The following is a 21,395-nucleotide window of genomic DNA, read 5'->3' as shown; positions in this document are numbered from 1 at the left end:
AAGACTCTCATATATTTCCTTTCTTTCAGTGGTCTAAGGGTTAATGTCAGTTTTGCTTTCCAGCAGCCTCTGACTCCTGGCCTCAGGTGTTTCCGGTGTGACACCACTCCCAGTCCCTATATATAATACAAAAAAGCAAAAAAGAAAATATCATTACTTACAGCAAGATGGAATTGCAGCTGTATATTGCTCAGGCCAAAAGACTACTACTACTCCAGCAGGATACAGCTAAACCCCCACTAGGTGGAGGCAACACAATATGGAGGAGGTGATGGCTGGATGGTTAAACTGCACACTGGTGGCTTGCATAGAGCACTGTTCACACTAGCAGACGCACAGTCACAAACCCGCAGCCTATTAGGTGACGCCCATACTATTAGATCAGGCGGGCTGCCAAGCCGTACCCCCACTGCGCGCTACGTAGGGACAGAAACTCTTTTTGTTAGGCCTTGCTATCAGAGTTTCTGTCCCTATGTAGCGCACAGTGGGGGTACGGCTTGGCAGCCCGCCTGATCTAATAGTATGGGTGTGACGACATGGGTTAAAGTTTCTTAAAATCCAGCCAGACAGCAGGATAGATTGTCTATAGACGGGGGAGAAGTCCCTCATTGTTTTTACAAGACTCTTGTTGACTCAATGTAATTGTGTTGGCCACTGGAAGCCAAACGTATTGTTCTCCAGACATTTCCAGTAACCATTGTATTGTAGTTGTGTATTGATAATGTAATTACCTTAGTAGCCATTGTCTAGACAGTGACTCCCAGTTTACATGTACACCCTCAGGCTTTCTACCCATATCATTTAAATGAACATTGTCCATGCAGCTTGAAATTCCTCCAATGGGAGAAGCAATCTTGTCCAACCAATCGATGAGGACACAGTGTACCCAAGTGGAAGGTTGTGGCTATAAAAAGGACTTCTTTAAGCCACCAGGGGGGATGATGGTTGATGGTTTCAGTCTAAGCTCTTTGGAGCTGACTGGAGGATCAGGACACCTTATGGCTTCAATCTAGGGACTCCGGATCCGGTTGGAGACCATATCCACAGCCTAGGGATTTCGACTCCGGCTGCCAGGATTTTAACATCAAACCAGGACTACCTAAGGAGGACACTCAGGTTGGGACAGTTCAGTCACCTGTTACAGACTTTGCAGACCTCAGACAGCTTGGAACCTGTGAGGCATGGACATTCTAAATCCCTGGTGAGCCAGCGGAAGGGTGAGACTCTGTTGCCTGTTACATTTGTGTGTTTTGCTGGTTATGCGTTATGTGCCGTTAATATTTTGGGGATCCAATAAAGTCTAATTATTGTGGTTCCCTCACCCTGTGTTGTCTGAGTAGTGTTACGCCCACGGTTAAGGAGGCCGGCGTTCAGTTGGGATGAGCCCTGAGCCACGCTGTCTTTCTAAAGGCGGCGGGTTTTAGTGGACGAGAGCGCCCACTGAGCCCCGTGTCTCCACAATGGGCGTCACCTAATAGGCTGCGGGTTTGTGACTGTGCGTCTGCTAGTGTGAACAGTGCTCTATGCAAGCCACCAGTGTGCAGTTTTACCATCCAGCCATCACCTCCTCCATATTTGCACCTGTGTTGCCTCCACCTAGTGGGGGTTTAGCTGTATCCTGCTGGAGTAGTAGTAGTCTTTTGGCCTGAGCAATATACAGCTGCAATTCCATCTTGCTGTAAGTACAGTCCCTATATATACCCTCTGCTCCCAGGAGAGGAATCCGGTTATTATGATTTATTTGGATGCTTGGCCCGAAGGTGGAAGGAGCTGGTGGAGCCCTTATTGCAGGTTGCTGTGAAGGCTGCAGTCCTGGTTCTGTCTGCAGCTGTCTGTTGCTGGTTTCCCTGTTTGTCTTTCCTTCTCCTGGTATGTGGGGGCTAGCATCCCTCATCTGCCAGCTCACTAGCCAGGGCTATTACAGGATCTGCCGGGGCCTCAGATATCCTGTTTGGAGACAGGTGCGGAACCTGTATAGGGACTAAACAGGAGTGAATAGGGACTGAATAGAGCTGCAGGTGAGGGAAGGAGGTTTCCCATCGTCCCTCTCACTAGCGCTAGGGCCCACCATTGTTATAGTTTCCCCAGTGTACCCTTTGTTGTGGTGTGTGTCACATCTTACACCATACTTCCCAAAGTCCCTAGCGTGACAGTCGTACAAAGCGGTGCACGCGCTCATAGCTTTAGTGTCTGCACTGTAACCTCCATGCAGTGAGCGTGTGCCAGGCGGACCGCTCATATCTCCCCCAGGCAGCCTTGTTTGCCAGCTCTTTACTTACTTTCCACACCTCCTGCTTATACTTCATGAGGCATTCCAGCAGCTGGCAGTGGTACACTGAGGGAGAACGGGAAGAAACAAAACACAAATTATTAAAATTATCTAGTGTTTTATAAAGCAGGGGTGTCAAACTCAAGGCCTGCAAGAAAAATCAGGCCCGCCGCATTATTTTATGGGGTCTGCGAGGTCAAGGTGATTTGTGCCAGGTGACTAATTGCTTGCTTTGCTAGATGGTTAGAGAACGATAAATTTCAGTCACTCCAAGTGAAGCTGCTGAGCGCAGTGGCGTACCGTCAATAGAGGCAGGCCACACCACTGCTATGGGGCCCGTGACCTGAAGGGGGCCCCGTGATAGCTGCCCGCTGTGTCTGCGATTTCACTTTCCTCACTCCCAGTACGGGCTGCCCAGTCACCAAGCAGCTGATTAAGGCCGCAGTCGACCGCAACACAGAAGAGCAGACAGCCCACACTGCACACCGGGCGGCCTCTGCTGAAGTGGAAGGAGTGGACAGGCAGCATCTTCTTCCAATCAGAGAGGTGTAAGAGATGCCAGGAGGAAAACAGCCAATCAGGAGAGGGGGCGGAGCTTGTTCAGTACAGCGCAGGAGATTGAAAATATGGAAAGCTAAACAGGGCAGAAGGAGCAGAGACCTGAGCATTGCAAGCAGAGAAAAGAGGGAGAAGGAGCAGAGAAAATGAGGAGAAGCGAGAACAGAGGGACTAGAAAGAAAAAGCAAAGGACAGGATCTGAGCACAGCCAGAACGACTGACAGGAAGTGCAGCATGAGGCCGGAGGCTGCCACTAACCATCTCTCACAGCACGGGAGCAGGTGAGTATTATAATGTACAACTGTCTGTCTGTAACATTACAAAAAGAAAGTGTCCTGTCACATCCCTGTGCATTATCCCTGTACTGTGACATCACTGTGTGCATTATCCCTGTACTGTGACATCACTGTGTGTATTATCCCTGTACTGTGACATCACTGTGTGCATTATCCCTGTACTGTGACATCACTGTGTGTATTATCCCTGTACTGTGACATCACTGTGTGTATTATCCCTGTACTGTCACATCCCTGTGCATTATCCCTGTACTGTGACATCACTGTGTGTATTATCCCTGTACTGTGACATCACTGTGTGCATTATCCCTGTACTGTGACATCACTGTGTGTATTATCCCTGTACTGTGACATCACTGTGTGTATTATCCCTGTACTGTGACATCGCTGTGTGCATTATCACTGTACTGTGACATCACTGTGTGTATTATCCCTGTACTGTGACATCGCTGTGTGTATTATCCCTATACTGTAACATCACTGTGTGTATTACCCCTGTACTGTGACATCACTGTGTATTACCCCTGTACTGTGACATCACTGTGTGTATTATCCCTGTACTGTGACATCGCTGTGTGCATTATCCCTGTACTATGACATCACTGTGTGTATTATCCCTGTACTGTGACATCACTGTGTGCATTATCCCTGTACTGTGACATCACTGTGTGTATTATCCCTGTACTGTGACATCACTGTGTGTATTATCCCTGTACTGTGACATCACTGTGTGTATTATCCCTGTACTGTGACATCACTGTGTGCATTATCCCTGTACTGTGACATCACTGTGTGTATTATCCCTGTACTGTGACATCACTGTGTGTATCATCCCTGTACTGTGACATCACTGTGTGTATCATCCCTGTACTGTGACATCACTGTGTGTATTATCCCTGTACTGTGACATCACTGTGTGTATCATCCCTGTACTGTGACATCACTGTGTGTATCATCCCTGTACTGTGACATCACTGTGTGTATCATCCTTGTACTGTGGCATCACTGTGTGTATTATCCCTGTACTGTGGCATCACTGTGTGTATTATCCCTGTACTGTGACATCACTGTGTGTATTATCCCTATCCTGTGACATCGCTGTGTGTATTATCCCTGTCCTGTGACATCGCTGTGTGCATTATCCCTGTACTGTGACATCGCTGTGTGCATTATCCCTGTACTGTGACATCACTGTGTGCATTATCCCTGTACTGTGACATCACTGTGTGTATTATCCCTGTACTGTGACATCACTGTGTGTATTATCCCTGTACTGTGACATCACTGTGTGTATTATCCCTGTACTGTGACATCACTGTGTGTATTATCCCTGTACTGTGACATCACTGTGTGTATTATCCCTGTACTGTGACATCACTGTGTGTATTATCCCTGTACTGTGACATCACTGTGTGTATTATCCCTGTACTGTGACATCACTGTGTGTATTATCCCTGTACTGTGACATCACTGTGTGTATTATCCCTGTACTGTGACATCACTGTGTGTATTATCCCTGTACTGTGACATCACTGTGTGTATTATCCCTGTACTGTGACATCACTGTGTGTATTATCCCTGTACTGTGACATCGCTGTGTGCATTATCCCTGTACTGTGACATCACTGTGTGTATTATCCCTGTACTGTGACATCACTGTGTGTATTATCCCTGTACTGTGACATCGCTGTGTGCATTATCCCTGTACTGTGACATCACTGTGTGTATTATCCCTGTACTGTGACATCACTGTGTGAATTATCCCTGTACTGTGACATCACTGTGTGTGTGTTATCCCTGTACTGTGACATCACTGTGTGTATTATCCCTGTACTGTGACATCACTGTGTGTGTGTTATCCCTGTACTGTGACATCACTGTGTGCGTTATCCCTGTACTGTGACATCGCTGTGTGCATTATCCCTGTACTGTGACATCACTGTGTGTATTATCCCTGTACTGTGACATCACTGTGAGTATTATCCCTGTACTGTGACATCACTGTGTGTATTATCCCTGTACTGTGACATCACTGTGTGTGTGTTATCCCTGTACTGTGACATTACTGTGCGTATTATCCCTGTACTGTGACATCACTGTGTGTATTATCCCTGTACTGTGACATCACTGTGTGTGTGTTATCCCTGTACTGTGACATCACTGTGTGTGTGTTATCCCTGTACTGTGACATCACTGTGTGTGTTATCCCTGTACTATGACATCACTGTGTGCATTATCCCTGTACTGTGACATCACTGTGTATTATCCCTGTACTGTGACATCACTGTGTGTATTATCCCTGTACTGTGACATCACTGTGTGCATTATCCCTGTACTGTCACATCACTGTATGTATTATCCCTGTACTGTGACATCACTGTGTGTATTATCCCTGTACTGTGACATCACTGTGTGTATTATCCCTGTACTGTGACAACACTGTGTGTATTATCCCTGTACTGTGACATCACTGTGTGTATTATCCCTGTACTGTGACATCACTGTGTGTATCATCCCTGTACTGTGACATCACTGTGTGTATTACCCCTGTACTGTGACATCACTGTGTGTATTATCCCTGTACTGTGACATCACTGTGTGCATTATCCCTGTACTGTGACATCACTGTGTGTATTATCCCTGTACTGTGACATCACTGTGTGTATTACCCCTGTACTGTGACATCACTGTGTGCATTATCCCTGTACTGTGACATCACTGTGTGTATTATCCCTGTACTGTGACATCACTGTGTGTATCATCCCTGTACTGTGACATCACTGTGTGTATTACCCCTGTACTGTGACATCAATGTGTGTATTATCCCTGTACTGTGACATCACTGTGTGTATTATCCCTGTACTGTGACATCACTGTGTGTATTATCCCTGTACTGTGACATCACTGTGTGTATTACCCCTGTACTGTGACATCGCTGTGTGTATTATTCCTGTACTGTCACATCACTGTGTGTATTATCCCTGTACTGTGAAATCACTGTGTGTATCATCCCTGTACTGTGACATCGCTGTGTGTATTATCCCTGTACTGTGACATCACTGTGTATTATCCCTGTACTTTGACATCGCTGTGTGTATGATCCCTGTACTGTGACATCACTGTATGTATTATCCCTGTACTGTGACATCACTGTGTGCATTATCCCTGTACTGTGACATCACTGTGTATTCCCTGTACTGTGACATCACTGTGTGTATTATCCCTGTACTGTGACATCACTGTGTGTATTATCCCTGTACTGTGACATGGCTGTGTGTATTATCCCTGTACTGTGACATCACTGTGTGTATTATCCCTGTATTGTGACATCACTGTGTGTATTATCCCTGTACTGTGACATCACTGTGTGTATTATCCCTGTACTGTGACATCGCTGTGTGTATTATCCCTGTACTGTGACATCACTGTGTGTATTATCCCTGTACTGTGACATCACTGTGTGTATTATCCTTGTACTGTGACATCACTGTGTGTATTATCTCTGTACTGTGACATCACTGTGTGCATTATCCCTGTACTGTGACATCACTGTGTATTACCCCTGTACTGTGACATCACTGTGTGTATTATCCCTGTACAGTGACATCACTGTGTGTATTATCCCTGTACTGTGACATCACTGTGTGTATTATCCCTGTACTGTGACATCACTGTGTGTATTATCCCTGTACTGTGACATGGCTGTGTGTGTTATCCCTGTACTGTGACATCACTGTGTGTATCATCCCTGTACTGTGACATCGCTGTGTGTATTATCCCTGTACTGTGACATCACTGTGTGCATTATCCCTGTACTGTGACATCACTGTGTGTATTATCCCTGTACTGTGACATCACTGTGTGTATTATCCCTGTACTGTGACATCCCTGTGTGTATTATCCCTGTACTGTGACATCACTGTGTGTATTATCCCTGTACTGTGACATCACTGTGTGTATTACCCCTGTACTGTGACATCACTGTGTGTATTATCCCTGTACTGTGACATCACTGTGTGTATTATCCCTGTACTGTGACATCACTGTGTGTATTATCTCTGTACTGTGACATCACTGTGTGTATTATCCCTGTACTGTGACATGGCTGTGTGTATTATCCCTGTACTGTGACATCACTGTGTATTATCCCTGTACTGTGACATCACCCCTGTACTGTGACATCACTGTGTGTATTATCCCTGTACTGTGACATCACTGTGTGTATTATCCCTGTACTGTGACATCACTGTGTGTATTATCCCTGTACTGTGACATCACTGTGTGTATTATCCCTGTACTGTGACATCACTGTGTGTATTATCCCTGTACTGTGACATCACTGTGTGTATTATCCCTGTACTGTGACATCACTGTGTGTGTTATCCCTGTACTGTGACATCACTGTGTGTATTATCCCTGTACTGTGACATCACTGTGTGTATTATCCCTGTACTGTGACGTCGCTGTGTGTATTATCCCTGTACTGTGACATCACTGTGTGTATTATCCCTGTACTGTGACATCACTGTGTGTATTATCCCTGTACTGTGACATCGCTGTGTGTATTATCCCTGTACTGTGACATCACTGTGTGTATTATCCCTGTACTGTGACATCACTGTGTGTATTATCCTTGTACTGTGACATCACTGTGTGTATTATCCCTGTACTGTGACATCACTGTGTGTATTATCCCTGTACTGTGACATCACTGTGTGTATTATCCCTGTACTGTGACATCACTGTGTATTCCCTGTACTGTGACATCACTGTGTGTATTATCCCTGTACTGTGACGTCGCTGTGTGTATTATCCCTGTACTGTGACATCACTGTGTGTATTATCCCTGTACTGTGACATCACTGTGTGTATTATCCCTGTACTGTGACGTCACTGTGTGTATTATCCCTGTACTGTGACATCACTGTGTGCATTATCCCTGTACTGTGACATCACTGTGTGTATTATCCCTGTACTGTGACATCACTGTGTGCATTATCCCTGTACTGTGACATCACTGTGTGCATTATCCCTGTACTGTGACATCACTGTGTGCATTATCCCTGTACTGTGACATCATTGTGTGTATTATCCCTGTACTGTGACATCACTGTGTGTATTACCCCTGTACTGTGACATCACTGTGTGTATTATCCCTGTACTGTGACATCACTGTGTGCATTATCCCTGTACTGTGACATCACTGTGTGCATTATCCCTGTACTGTGACATCACTGTGTGCATTATCCCTGTACTGTGACATCATTGTGTGTATTATCCCTGTACTGTGACATCACTGTGTGTATTATCCCTGTACTGTGACATCACTGTGTGTATTATCCCTGTACTGTGACATCGCTGTGTGTATTACCCCTGTACTGTGACATCACTGTGTGTATTATCCCTGTACTGTGACGTCGCTGTGTGTATTATCCCTGTACTGTGACATCACTGTGTGTATTATCCCTGTACTGTGACATCACTGTGTGTATTATCCCTGTACTGTGACATCGCTGTGTGTATTATCCCTGTACTGTGACATCACTGTGTGTATTATCCCTGTACTGTGACATCACTGTGTGTATTATCCCTGTACTGTGACATCACTGTGTGTATTATCCCTGTACTGTGACATCACTGTGTGCATTATCCCTGTACTGTGACATCATTGTGTGCATTATCCCTGTACTGTGATATCACTGTGTGCATTATCCCTGTACTGTGACATCACTGTGTGCATTATCCCTGTACTGTGACATCACTGTGTGCATTATCCATGTACTGTGACATCATTGTGTGTATTATCCCTGTACTGTGACATCACTGTGTGTATTATCCCTGTACTGTGACATCAGTGTGTGTATTATCCCTGTACTGTGACATCACTGTGTATTATCCCTGTACTGTGACATCCCTGTGTGCATTATCCCTGTACTGTGACATCACTGTGTGCATTATCCCTGTACTGTGACATCACTGTGTGCATTATCCCTGTACTGTGACATCACTGTGTGTATTATCCCTGTACTGTGACATCACTGTGTGTATTATCCCTGTACTGTGACATCACTGTGTGTATTATCCCTGTACTGTGACATCACTGTGTGTATTATCCCTGTACTGTGACATCATTGTGTGCATTATCCCTGTACTGTGACATCACTGTTTGCATTATCCCTGTACTGTGACATCACTGTGTGTATTATCCCTGTACTGTGACATCACTGTGTGCATTATCCCTGTACTGTGACATCACTGTGTGTATTATCCCTATACTGTGACATCGCTGTGTGTATTATCCCTGTACTGTGACATCGCTGTGTGTATTATCTCTGTACTGTGACATCACTGTGTGTATTATCCCTGTACTGTGACATCACTGTGTGCATTATCCCTGTACTGTGACATCACTGTGTGTATTATCCCTGTACTGTGACATCACTGTGTGTATTACGCCTGTACTGTGACATCGCTGTGTGTATTATCCCTGTACTGTGACATCACTGTGTGTATTACCCCTGTACTGTGACATCACTGTGTGTATTATCCCTGTACTGTGACATCACTGTGTGTATTATCCCTGTACTGTGACATCACTGTGTGTATTATCCCTGTACTGTGACATCACTGTGTGTATTACCCCTGTACTGTGACATCGCTGTGTGTATTATCCCTGTACTGTGACATCACTGTGTGTATTATCCCTGTACTGTGACATCACTGTGTGTATTATCCCTGTACTGTGACATCACTGTGTGTATTATCCCTGTACTGTGACATCACTGTGTGCATTATTCCTGTACTGTGACATCACTGTGTGCATTATTCCTGTACTGTGACATCACTGTGTGTATTATCCCTGTACTGTGACATCACTGTGTGCATTATTCCTGTACTGTGACATCACTGTGTGTATTATCCCTGTACTGTGACATCACTGTGTGTATTATCCCTGTACTGTGACATCACTGTGTGCATTATTCCTGTACTGTGACATCACTGTGTGCATTATTCCTGTACTGTGACATCACTGTGTGCATTATTCCTGTACTGTGACATCACTGTGTGTATTATCCCTGTACTGTGACATCACTGTGTGCATTATTCCTGTACTGTGACATCACTGTGTGTATTATCCCTGTACTGTGACATCACTGTGTGCATTATCCCTGTACTGTGACATCACTGTGTGTATTATCCCTGTACTGTGACATCACTGTGTGTATTATTGCTGTGCTGTGACATCACTGTGTGCATTATCCCTGTACTGTGACATCACTGTGTGTATATCCCTGTACTGTGACATCACTGTGTGTATTATTCCTGTGCTGTGACATCACTGTGTGTATTATCCCTGTACTGTGACATCACTGTGTGTATATCCCTGTACTGTGACATCACTGTGTGCATTATCCCTGTACTGTGACATCACTGTGTGCATTATCCCTGTACTGTGACATCACTGTGTGCATTATCCCTGTACTGTGACATCACTGTGTGCATTATCCCTGTACTGTGACATCACTGTGTGCATTATCCCTGTACTGTGACATCACTGTGTGTATTATCTCTGTACTGTGACATCACTGTGTGTATTATCCCTGTACTGTGACATCACTGTGTGTATTATCCCTGTACTGTGACATCACTGTGTGTATTATCCCTGTACTGTGACATCGCTGTGTGTATTATCCCTGTACTGTGACATCACTGTGTGTATTTCCCCTGTACTGTGACATCGCTGTGTGCATTATTCCTGTACTGTGGCATCACTGTGTGTATTATCCCTGTACTGTGACATCACTGTGTGCATTATCCCTGTACTGTGACATCACTGTGTGCATTACCCCTGTACTGTGACATCACTGTGTGTATTATCCCTGTACTGTGACATCACTGTGTGTATTATCTCTGTACTGTGACATCACTGTGTGTATTATCCCTGTACTGTGACATCACTGTGTGTATTATCCCTGTACTGTGACATCACTGTGTGTATTATCCCTGTACTGTGACATCACTGTGTGTATTATCCCTGTACTGTGACATCACTGTGTGTATTATCCCTGTACTGTGACATCACTGTGTGTATTATCCCTGTACTGTGACATCACTGTGTGTATTATTCCTGTACTGTGACATCGCTGTGTGTATTATCCCTGTACTGTGACATCGCTGTGTGTATTATCCCTGTACTGTGACATCACTGTGTGCATTACCCCTGTACTGTGACATCACTGTGTATTATCCCTGTACTGTGACATCACTGTGTGTATTATCCCTGTACTGTGACATCACTGTGTGTATTATCCCTGTACTGTGACATCACTGTGTGTATTATCCCTGTACTGTGACATCACTGTGTGTATTATCCCTGTACTGTGACATCGCTGTGTATTATCCCTGTACTGTGACATCACTGTGTGTATTATCCCTGTGCTGTGCAGTGATTTATTATGGTACCTAAGGTTATAAAGGGGGACATAATCGTTACTATTATATGGGAGAGACATGTGAACATTTACATTGTGTGTAATGAGGGGTACGAAGGAGGACATCGCTACTTTAGGCCAAGTTCACATACTGCAGATTTTATTGGGGATTTGTGATGTGAACCCACTGGTCTTTGTGCAGTGGACTTTGCTCAGTAACAGGACGGTGGTTATATTCAGACTTCATGTGGTGATAATATTTGGGCATGGTGTAGCGGCATTATTTTGTAATGTATAGTAGTATTATTGGTCTTGGTATGGTGGGTGCTGTTCAGTAACACTATATAATGGGTTAAAATACCCCTGGTGGGTCATGTAATTACATTATAGATAATGTGTTACCTGTTTCAAGCCCCCCAGGCCCTTAATCTATTATTTATTAGTATTATCTATCTGTGCTAAGGGGGGGAAGGGGGAGGAGTCTTGTGATTTGTGTCAGGTGATTACCGTATTTTTCGGATTATAAGATGCACTTTTCCTTTTGGGAGGAAAATGAGGGGTGCGTCTTAAAATCTGAATATAGCTTACCGGGAGGTGGAAATTTGCATGGGGGCTGTGCGGGCGGCTGTCTGTGCATGGGCTGTCTGTGCAGGCGGCTGCCTGCCTCTCTGTGTGGGCGGCTGCCTGCCTCTCTGTGCGGGCGGCTGCCTGCCTCTCTGTGCGGGCGGCTGCCTGCCTCTCTGTGCGGGCGGCTGCCTGCCTCTCTGTGCGGGCGGCTGCCTGCCTCTCTGTGCGGGCGGCTGCCTGCCTCTCTGTGCGGGCGGCTGCCTGCCTCTCTGTGTGGGCGGCTGCCTGCCTCTCTCTGTGGGCGGCTGCCTGCCTCTCTCTGTGGGCGGCTGCCTGCCTCTCTCTGTGGGCGGCTGCCTACCTCTCTGTGCGGGCGGCTGTCTGCCTCTCTGTGCGGGCGGCTGCCTGCCTCTCTGTGCGGGCGGCTGCCTGCCTCTCTGTGCGGGCGGCTGCCTGCCTCTCTGTGCGGGCGGCTGCCTGCCTCTCTGTGTGGGCGGCTGCCTGCCTCTCTCTGTGGGCGGCTGCCTGCCTCTCTCTGTGGGCGGCTGCCTACCTCTCTGTGTGGGCAGTTGCCTACCTCTCTCTGTGGGCGGCTGCCTGCCTCTCTCTGTGGGCGGCTGCCTGCCTCTCTGTGTGGGCGGCTGCCTGCCTCTCTGTGTGGGCGGCTGCCTGCCTCTCTGTGTGGGCGGCTGCCTGCCTCTCTGTGTGGGCGGCTGCCTGCCTCTCTGTGCGGGCGGCTGTCTGCCTCTCTGTGCGGGCGGCTGTCTGCCTCTCTGTGCGGGCGGCTGCCTGCCTCTCTGTGTGGGCGGCTGCCTGCCTCTTTGTGTGGGCGGCTGTCTGCCTCTCTGTGTGGGCGGCTGCCTGCCTCTCTGTGTGGGCGGCTGCCTGCCTCTCTGTGTGGGCGGCTGCCTGCCTCTCTCTGTGGGCGGCTGCCTGCCTCTCTCTGTGGGCGGCTGCCTGCCTCTCTGTGTGGGCCGTTGCCTACCTCTCTCTGTGGGCGGCTGCCTGCCTCTCTGTGTGGGCGGCTGCCTGCCTCTCTGTGTGGGCGGCTGCCTGCCTCTCTGTGTGGGCGGCTGCCTGCCTCTCTGTGTTGGCGGCTGTCTGTGCAGGCGACCAGCTGCCTCTCTGTACGGGCGGCTGTCTGTGCAGGCGGCTGTCTGCCTCTCTGTGTGGGCGGCTGTCTGCCTCTCTGTGAGGGCGGCTGTCTGCCTCTCTGTGAGGGCGGCTGTCTGCCTCTCTGTGTGGCTGGCTGTCTGTGCAGGCGGCCGGCTGCCTCTCTGTGTGGCTGGCTGACTGTGCAGGCGGCTGTCTGCCTCTCTGTGTGGCTGACTGTGCAGGCGGCTGTCTGCCTCTCTGTGTGGGCGGCTGTCTGCCTTTCTGTGTGGGCGGCTCTCTGTGCAGGCGGCCGGCTGCCTCTCTGTGTGGCTGGTATCTGTGCAGACGGCCGGCTGCCTCTCTGTGTGGCTGGCTGACTGTGCAGGCGGCTGTCTGCCTCTCTGTGTGGGCGGCTGTCTGCCTTTCTGTGTGGGCGGCTCTCTGTGCAGGCGGCCGGCTGCCTCTCTGTGTGGCTGGTATCTGTGCAGACGGCCGGCTGCCTCTGTGTGGCTGTCTGTGCAGGCGGCCGGCTGCCTATCTGTGCAGTCAGCCGGCTGCCTCTCTGTGCAGATGGCCAGCTGGCTGGATGTCTGTGCGGGCTGCGGTGGCTGTGTGGAGCAGGGCAGTGTGGTGGGTGTCTTAAATGCTCTGGCTTCAAATGATGGCACCCGGAGTCGGCGTGTGCGCAGATGGAGCTCTCAGCTCAAGATCTTGTCATTGAGCGGAGAGCTCAATCTGCACACATGCTGCTCCGGGCGCCATTTCTTTGAAACCCGCACTGCTGACAGAGCATCTGGGACACCCGCCGCACCGGTCCGCTCCACACAGCCAGCACAGCTTCCGCTGCCAGCACAGACCCCACCAGCACCGCCCGGAGTATAAGATGGACCCCATTTTTTTTTTTTTACCTTTTTTATCTCTAAATTTGGGGTGCGTATTATAATCTGGTGCATCTTATGAAACGAAATATACGGTAATTGTTTGCTTTGCTATCTGGTTAGAGAACTATAAATTCAACACTTTAAAAAGGACCTTCAAAAGTTAGAGTCAGTTCAAAGGCGGGTAACTAGACTACTACAAGGAATGGAGGTCGCCCAGATGATGAGTAATGGAGGCCGCCCGAATGATTAGTAATTGAGGCCGCCCGTACGATGAGTAATGGAGGCTGCCCGTACGATGAGTAATGGAGGCCGCCCGGATGATGAGTAATGGAGGCCGCCCGGATGATGAGTAATGGAGGCCGCCCGGATGATGAGTAATGGAGGCCGCCCGGATGATGAGTAATGGAGGCCGCCCGTACGATAAGTAATGGAGGCCGCCCGTACGATGAGTAATGGAGGCCGCCCGGATGATGAGTAATGGAGGCCGCCCGGATGATGAGTAATGGAGGCCGCCCGGATGATGAGTAATGGAGGCCGCCCGGATGATGAGTAATGGAGGCCGCCCATATGATGAGTAATGGAGGACGCCCGTACGATGAGTAATGGAGGCCGCCTGTACGATGAGTAATGGAGGCCGCCCGTATGATGAGTAATGGAGGCCGCCTGTATGTGAGGTGGAGAAAAGACGTCTCAGAGGAGATGTTATTTACATGTATAAATACATGTGTGGTCCATATAAAGGACGGCGCAGGACTTATTCCTTCCAAAGACAATACTAAGGACCAGGGGGCACTCACTGCGGGGGGAATAAATATGATTCTGGCAGCTAAATAGGAAAGGGTTCTTTACGGTTAGAGCAGTCAGACTGTGGAATGCCGACCACAAGAGGTAGTAATGGCCGATACTATAACAGCTTTATATCAGGGCGGATGATTCCTCACTACACAACATTGTGGGTTATAAATGACTTAGTGACCAAATGTATAATTTGTGGAGGAAGGGGAACTAGATGGACCCAGGTTTTTTTTCAACCTATGTAATTATCTAAGACACAGAAGGATGTGAATTTACATACCTCGCTGGCACCGTACTAGCCGCAGGCAGCGCTTGTGCAGCTTGATCTCATGGTGAACGCCATTAAAATGGCCCCAGTGGCACTGAGCAATCTGGGCACGCACAGCCGGCGGCGCCATTTTCCTGAAGACTGCCAAGAGATCAATCCGTGCAAGCGCTGCCCGCAGCTAGGACGGCGCCAGCAAGAAATTTACATAAGGAAAAAGAAAAGACACCGAGAGGCAGCGGAGGGTCCTGAACAGAGCTGAAGACCCTTCCACCAGTCGCTCCGCACAGGCCGCCCCGAAGAACGAAGAGAAGAAAACCTCAAAGACAGAATAAAGGAAATATACAAATGCATTTCTTCAACTCCGGTATCACTTTAATATGTCCCTGTCTGTACTTCACTCAATAAAATGCTGCTGACATCTTCTGTTTAAAGAGCAGCGCGGAGGTGTGCGCCGAACACAAAATCCAAGATGGCACCACCCCCCTAAACCCAGGAACAGTGCCATTACCCTACTACCAAGAGACAGCGCCCTTACCCTACTACCAAGAGACAGCGCCCTTACCCTACTACCCAGGGACAGCGCCCTTATCCTACTACCGAGGAACAGGGCCCTTACCCTACTACCCAGGAACAGGGCCCTTACCCTACTACCCAGGGACAGTGCCCTTACCCTACTACCCAGGGACAGCGCCCTTACCCTACTACCCAGGTACAGCGCCCTTATCCTACTACCCAGGTACAGCGCCCTTACCCTACTACCCAGGGACAGCGCCCTTACCCTACTACCCAGGTACAACGCCCTTACCCTACTACCCAGGGACAGTGCCCTTACCCTACTACCCAGGGACAGCGCCCTTACCCTACTACCCAGGGACAGCGCCCTTACCCTACTACCCAGGGACAGCGCCCTTACCCTACTACCCAGGGACAGCGCCCTTACCCTACTACCCAGGGACAGCGCCCTTACCCTACTACCCAGGTACAGCGCCCTTACCCTACTACCCAGGGACAGCGCCCTTACCCTACTACCCAGGTACAGCGCCCTTACCCTACTACCCAGGGACAGCGCCCTTACCCTACTACCCAGGGACAGCGCCCTTACCCTACTACCCAGGTACAGCGCCCTTTCTCATAGAAAGAGATCATGTTTTTCCAATCATGGACAACACCTATAAACTGTTGATATGAAAGTTGAACTCTCCTGCCCGTCCTTTGTCGGATACGTACCGGGGTTGGTTGTATACTGCATTGCAATCATAAGCATTGAAGATGCGGAGAGGTTGACATGAGCCGGGACGCCGCCCTCTCTCCTGCTGGACCCCACTGCAACGAGAAAAGACACTCAGCACTGTGCTCCTGCTCCGGGACCTGCGCAGCTCCATAGGGACGCTGCTGATACACTGTAACAAAAATACATCTCAATGCAGACACATGAAATGTGCGATGTGGTGGGTGAGGCTTGTATGAGGTGATACAAAATGAATGAATCCGTGTATCACAGGCCCTAAAAGTATGCTGTGTGGTTTATTAATCCTTCGTTAAGACCACTGCTAATGGAAACCTGCACTGACTCAAGTTACAAGAGCAAGTAGTGATATAAACTGGGCAGGAGAAGGCAGGATTCACCTCCTGGAATTAAAACTGAATTGTATATTCACTCACAGCAAGCAGAGATCTTAAAATTGTGAAAAATAGAAACTGAAAGTCTATTAAAATAGGGAAGAACTTTAGATGATCCAATGATTTTGCTTTGTTGTCTCTGCTGTGATTACTTTTTACTTAGGCTGTGTCCGCACTTTGCGTTGTGCTACTTGCAGTTCTAAACGCACGTTTTGGCTTTAATTGATTTAGCCAAAGTTGCCTTTTTCTTAAAATTAGCGCTAAAAACGCATTGCGTATTTACCGCGTTTTCAGCGCTTTTTACATGCTTGTTCCCTTGCGTTTTGACAGATGCGTTTTGAACATCAAGACACTACTAAATAAAGTTTAAACAGTCAAACATAATGAAAAAAGAAAAAAAAACAAAAAAAAAACATACGTTATATATTTGTTGACTTATTAAAGAAAATAGTTATATTTCATGAAATTATAGCGGTAATATAATATTTATTGCTAAAATAGCAATAAAATCATAATTTTCATAAATTTAATTGTCGGACTGTGTGTGTGTGTAAAGGGACATATCATTCCATTATTTTAATGTCAGAAAAGCATGCGTTTTTTAAGTCAAAAACGCATTGTTTCTGCAGCTAAAAAGCAGGTAAAACGCTGGAATTTTGATATTTGTTGCTTTTTGCTACTTCTCATTGACTTCAATGTTAGCAAAACGCTGCAGAAATAGCAAAAACAATTGCCATGCTGCTTCTTTGAACGCATGGTTTTTGCCACAAATTATGCAAATTAAACGCAGTGTTTTGAAACGCAAAGTGCTGACAGGAATTCAACATTTACCATAGACTATCATGGAAAACCAAAACGTATGCATTTTGGCATGAAACCGCTGCAGCTCAAAACGCTGCAGAAACGCAGGTGAAAACGCAAAGTGCGGACACAGCTTTAGGCCCGTTTCACACGTCAGTGAAAAACACTGACGTTCTTTACTGACGTGTAAAACACGCACATGTCCCTCCATGTTCCGTGATTCACGGCACACGTGGGTTGTCCATGTGCAATCCGTGATTGCATATGGACACTACTCACCTGCCTTCACTGCTGCTGTCCATGGTGCTGATCTCCTCGGCTCTGCAGCGTCCGCCCACCTCTCTCAGCACCTACTTCCGGGTCGGCAGTTCCTGCTTTCATGAATATTCATGAGCCAGGCAGGAGCTGCCGAAAGCAGAGGCTGCAGAGCGAATCGCAGGCAAGGTAAGTTGAAAATATTTAATATATCAGTGATTTTCTGGTACGTGTTTCACTGATCACACACGGATCACACCATAGTGTGGTACGTGGGTCATCAGTGATGCCAGGAAAAAAAACGGACTTGTCTCCGTGCAGAATCACGGCCAAGGGTGCACGCTGCACGGACACAAGTTCTGTGAAAAATCACTGATGTGTGAGCAGACCCATTGATTATAATGGGTCTGCGTATGTCAGTGATTCTGGTACGTTTTAAATAAAAAGCACAAACGTACCAGAACCACTGACGTGTGAAAGGAGCCTTAAAGTGGAAACAGTCAGCAAGTTGCCATTGATTGACCAGTTGCTGCTCTTGCTGTCTGGTTTGTCTGTATCTTCGCGTTTATCTAAGGGGTACTTTGCACACACTCTCGGTGGGGTCAAATCGAAAGTGACGCACATTTGGTGTCGCTGTCAATATCGTAGTGTGTAAATCCTTTTTGATACGATTAACGAGCGCAAAAGCGTCAAAATAGTATCATTGGTGTAGCATCGGTCATTTCAATAATTTCGGAAAGACCGATATTACGATGTTCTTCCTCGTTCCTGCGGCAGCACACATCGCTGTGTGAGAAGCTGCAGGAGCGAGGAACATCTCCTACCTGCGTCCTGCGGCTCACGCCAGCTATGCGGAAGGAAGGAGGTGGGCGGGATGTTTACGTCCTGCTCTTCTCTGCCCCTCCGCTTCTATTGGCCGCCTGCCGTGTGACGTCGGTGTGACGCCGCACGACCCGCCCCCTTAGGAAGGAGGCGGGTCGCCGGCCAGAGCGACGTCGCAGGGCAGGTGAGTGCATGTGAAGCTGCCATAGCGATAATGTCCGCTATCACCATGATATCGCAGCTGCAACGGGGGCGGGGACTATTGCGCTCGGCATCGCAGCATCGGCTTGCGATGTCGTAGTGTGCAAAGGGCCCATAAGTGTTCTGTAGTGATTGTGCGGTAGGTTTGATTAGCTCATATCTGGCGCAGCTCACCGCACTTACCTCATTAGATATGGATGTATCAGTAATTGTGAAATATTCATACGATGAACGCACACTGATACGCACAAAAATTGCAACATAAAGAACAAAAAGAAACCTAACTAACCTGCTTGGTGATGATTTCTACCAAGCAACGTGTAAGGCTGTGTCCGCACTTTGCGTTTTTTGAACTGCAGCGTTTTCATGCCAAAATGCATGCGTTTTGATTATCAAGCAAAGTCTATGGGAAAAGGGGATTTCTTGTGCGCACTTTGCAGCTCAAAACGCTGCATTCAATTTGCATAATTTTGGGCAAAAACTCAGCGTTCAAAGAAGCAGCATGTCAATTGGTTTTGCCATTTCTGCAGCGTTTTGCTAACATTCAAGTCAATGAGAAGTTGCAAAAATCAAGCAACATCAAAATTCCAGCGTTTTACATGCTTTTTAGCTGCTGAAAACATGCGTTTATGACATCGAAATAATGGAATATGTTCCTTTACATACACACATAGTCCGACAATTAAATTAATGAAAAATATTCATTTATTGTTATTTTAGCCATAAATAGTATATAACCGCTATAATTATATTAAATATATCTATTATCTTTATGATTTAAATAATTATATTTTTTTTTTCATTTTTTTTCCTTTTTTAGAGTTTTTGTATGTTAAAACTTTATTTAGTAGTGTCTCTTTAATCAAAACGCATCTGACTTTAATGGAAAAGCAGGTAAAAAGCGCTAAAAACGCGGCTAAAACGTGGTAAAAACGCACGTGTATTTACCGCGTTTTTGTGGTCAAAAGCAACTTTGGAAAAAAAACATTTTTGCCAAAGGATGCGTTTAGAATTGCAACTAGGACGACGCAAAGTGCGGACATAGCCTAACAAACACTCTACAACTAACTGATCAAAGAAAAAAAAACAGAAAAAGAAAATAATGATGATGAAAAAAAAATACCAAAAAAGTAAACTTTGATGTAGTGATAAGTAGTAGTTCAAAACCATATGTCAATACTATAATTAATAGAATTATCATATAACCAAATAAAAAAAAGTAGTAAAAATGTACAAAAGAAGGGAATTTTGTTTACTTACCGTAAATTCCTTTTCTTCTAGCTCTAATTGGGAGACCCAGACAATTGGGTGTATAGGCTATGCCTCCGGAGGCCGCACAAAGTATTACACTCAAAAGTGTTAAGCCCCTCCCCTTCTGCCTATACACTCCCCGTGCTCCCACGGGCTCCTCAGTTTTGGTGCAAAAGCCAGAAGGAGGAAAAAGAATTATAAATTGGTTTAAAGTAACTTCAATCCGAAGGAATATCGGAGAACTGAAACCATTCAACATGAACAACATGTGTACACACAAAAACAGGGGCGGGTGCTGGGTCTCCCAATTAGAGCTAGAAGAAAAGGAATTTACGGTAAGTAAACAAAATTCCCTTCTTCTTTGTCGCTCTATTGGGAGACCCAGACAATTGGGACGTCCAAAAGCAGTCCCTGGGTGGGTAAAATAATACCTCGTAAGAGAGCCGTAAAACGGCCTCTTCCTACAGGTGGGCAACCGCCGCCTGAAGGACTCGTCTACCTAGGCTGGCATCCGCCGAAGCATAGGTATGCACCTGATAGTGCTTCGTGAAAGTGTGCAGGCTCGACCAGGTAGCCGACTGACACATCTGCTGAGCCGTAGCATGGTGCCTCAAAGCCCAGGACGCGCCCACGGCCCTGGTAGAATGGGCCTTCAGCCCTGAGGGAACCGGAAGCCCAGCCGAACGGTAAGCTTCGATAATTAGCTCCTTGATCCACCGAGCCAGGATTGATTTGGAAGCCTGTGACCCTTTACGCTGGCCAGCGACAAGGACAAAGAGTGCATCCGAGCGGCGCAGGGGCGCCGTACGAGAAATGTAGAGTCTGAGTGCTCTCACCAGATCTAACAAGTGCAAATCCTTTTCACATTGGTGAACTGGATGAGGACAAAAAGAAGGTAAGGAGATATCCTGATTGAGATGAAAGGGGGATACCACCTTAGGGAGAAATTCCGGAACCGGACGCAGAACCACCTTGTCCTGGTGAAACACCAGGAAAGGGGCTTTGCATGACAGCGCTGCTAGCTCAGACACTCTCCTAAGTGAAGTGACTGCAACTAGGAAAACCACTTTCTGCGAAAGGCGTGAGAGAGAAATATCCCTCATTGGCTCGAATGGTGGTTTCTGAAGAACCGTCAGCACCCTGTTCAGATCCCAGGGTTCTAACGGCCGCTTGTAAGGAGGGACGATGTGACAAACCCCCTGCAGGAACGTGCGTACCTGTGGAAGTCTGGCTAGGCGCTTCTGGAAAAACACAGAGAGCGCCGAGACTTGTCCCTTAAGGGAG

General features: G+C 47.3%; 1 protein-coding gene across 7 annotated transcripts in view; it reads right to left on the bottom strand.

Moving 5' to 3' along the window:
• UNC79 (unc-79 subunit of NALCN channel complex) overlaps positions 1–21,395 on the bottom strand; it is a 218,308-nt gene that overhangs the window by 147,129 nt on the left and 49,784 nt on the right. For all 7 annotated transcript variants that reach the window (XM_075330270.1, XM_075330274.1, XM_075330271.1 and 4 more), the window contains 2 exons: positions 16,389–16,484; positions 2,280–2,335 (listed from right to left, as the gene is read on the bottom strand). In XM_075330270.1, coding sequence (XP_075186385.1) covers positions 2,280–2,335; positions 16,389–16,484 — 152 coding nt within the window. The remainder of the gene's footprint in view (positions 1–2,279; positions 2,336–16,388; positions 16,485–21,395) is intronic.

The sequence above is a fragment of the Anomaloglossus baeobatrachus genome, chromosome 12 (assembly GCF_048569485.1).
Source record: "Anomaloglossus baeobatrachus isolate aAnoBae1 chromosome 12, aAnoBae1.hap1, whole genome shotgun sequence".
Taxonomy (NCBI): Eukaryota; Metazoa; Chordata; class Amphibia; order Anura; family Aromobatidae; genus Anomaloglossus; species Anomaloglossus baeobatrachus.
The sequence above is the reverse complement of the archived record's forward strand: the minus strand, read 5'-3'. Positions and strand labels throughout refer to the sequence as shown.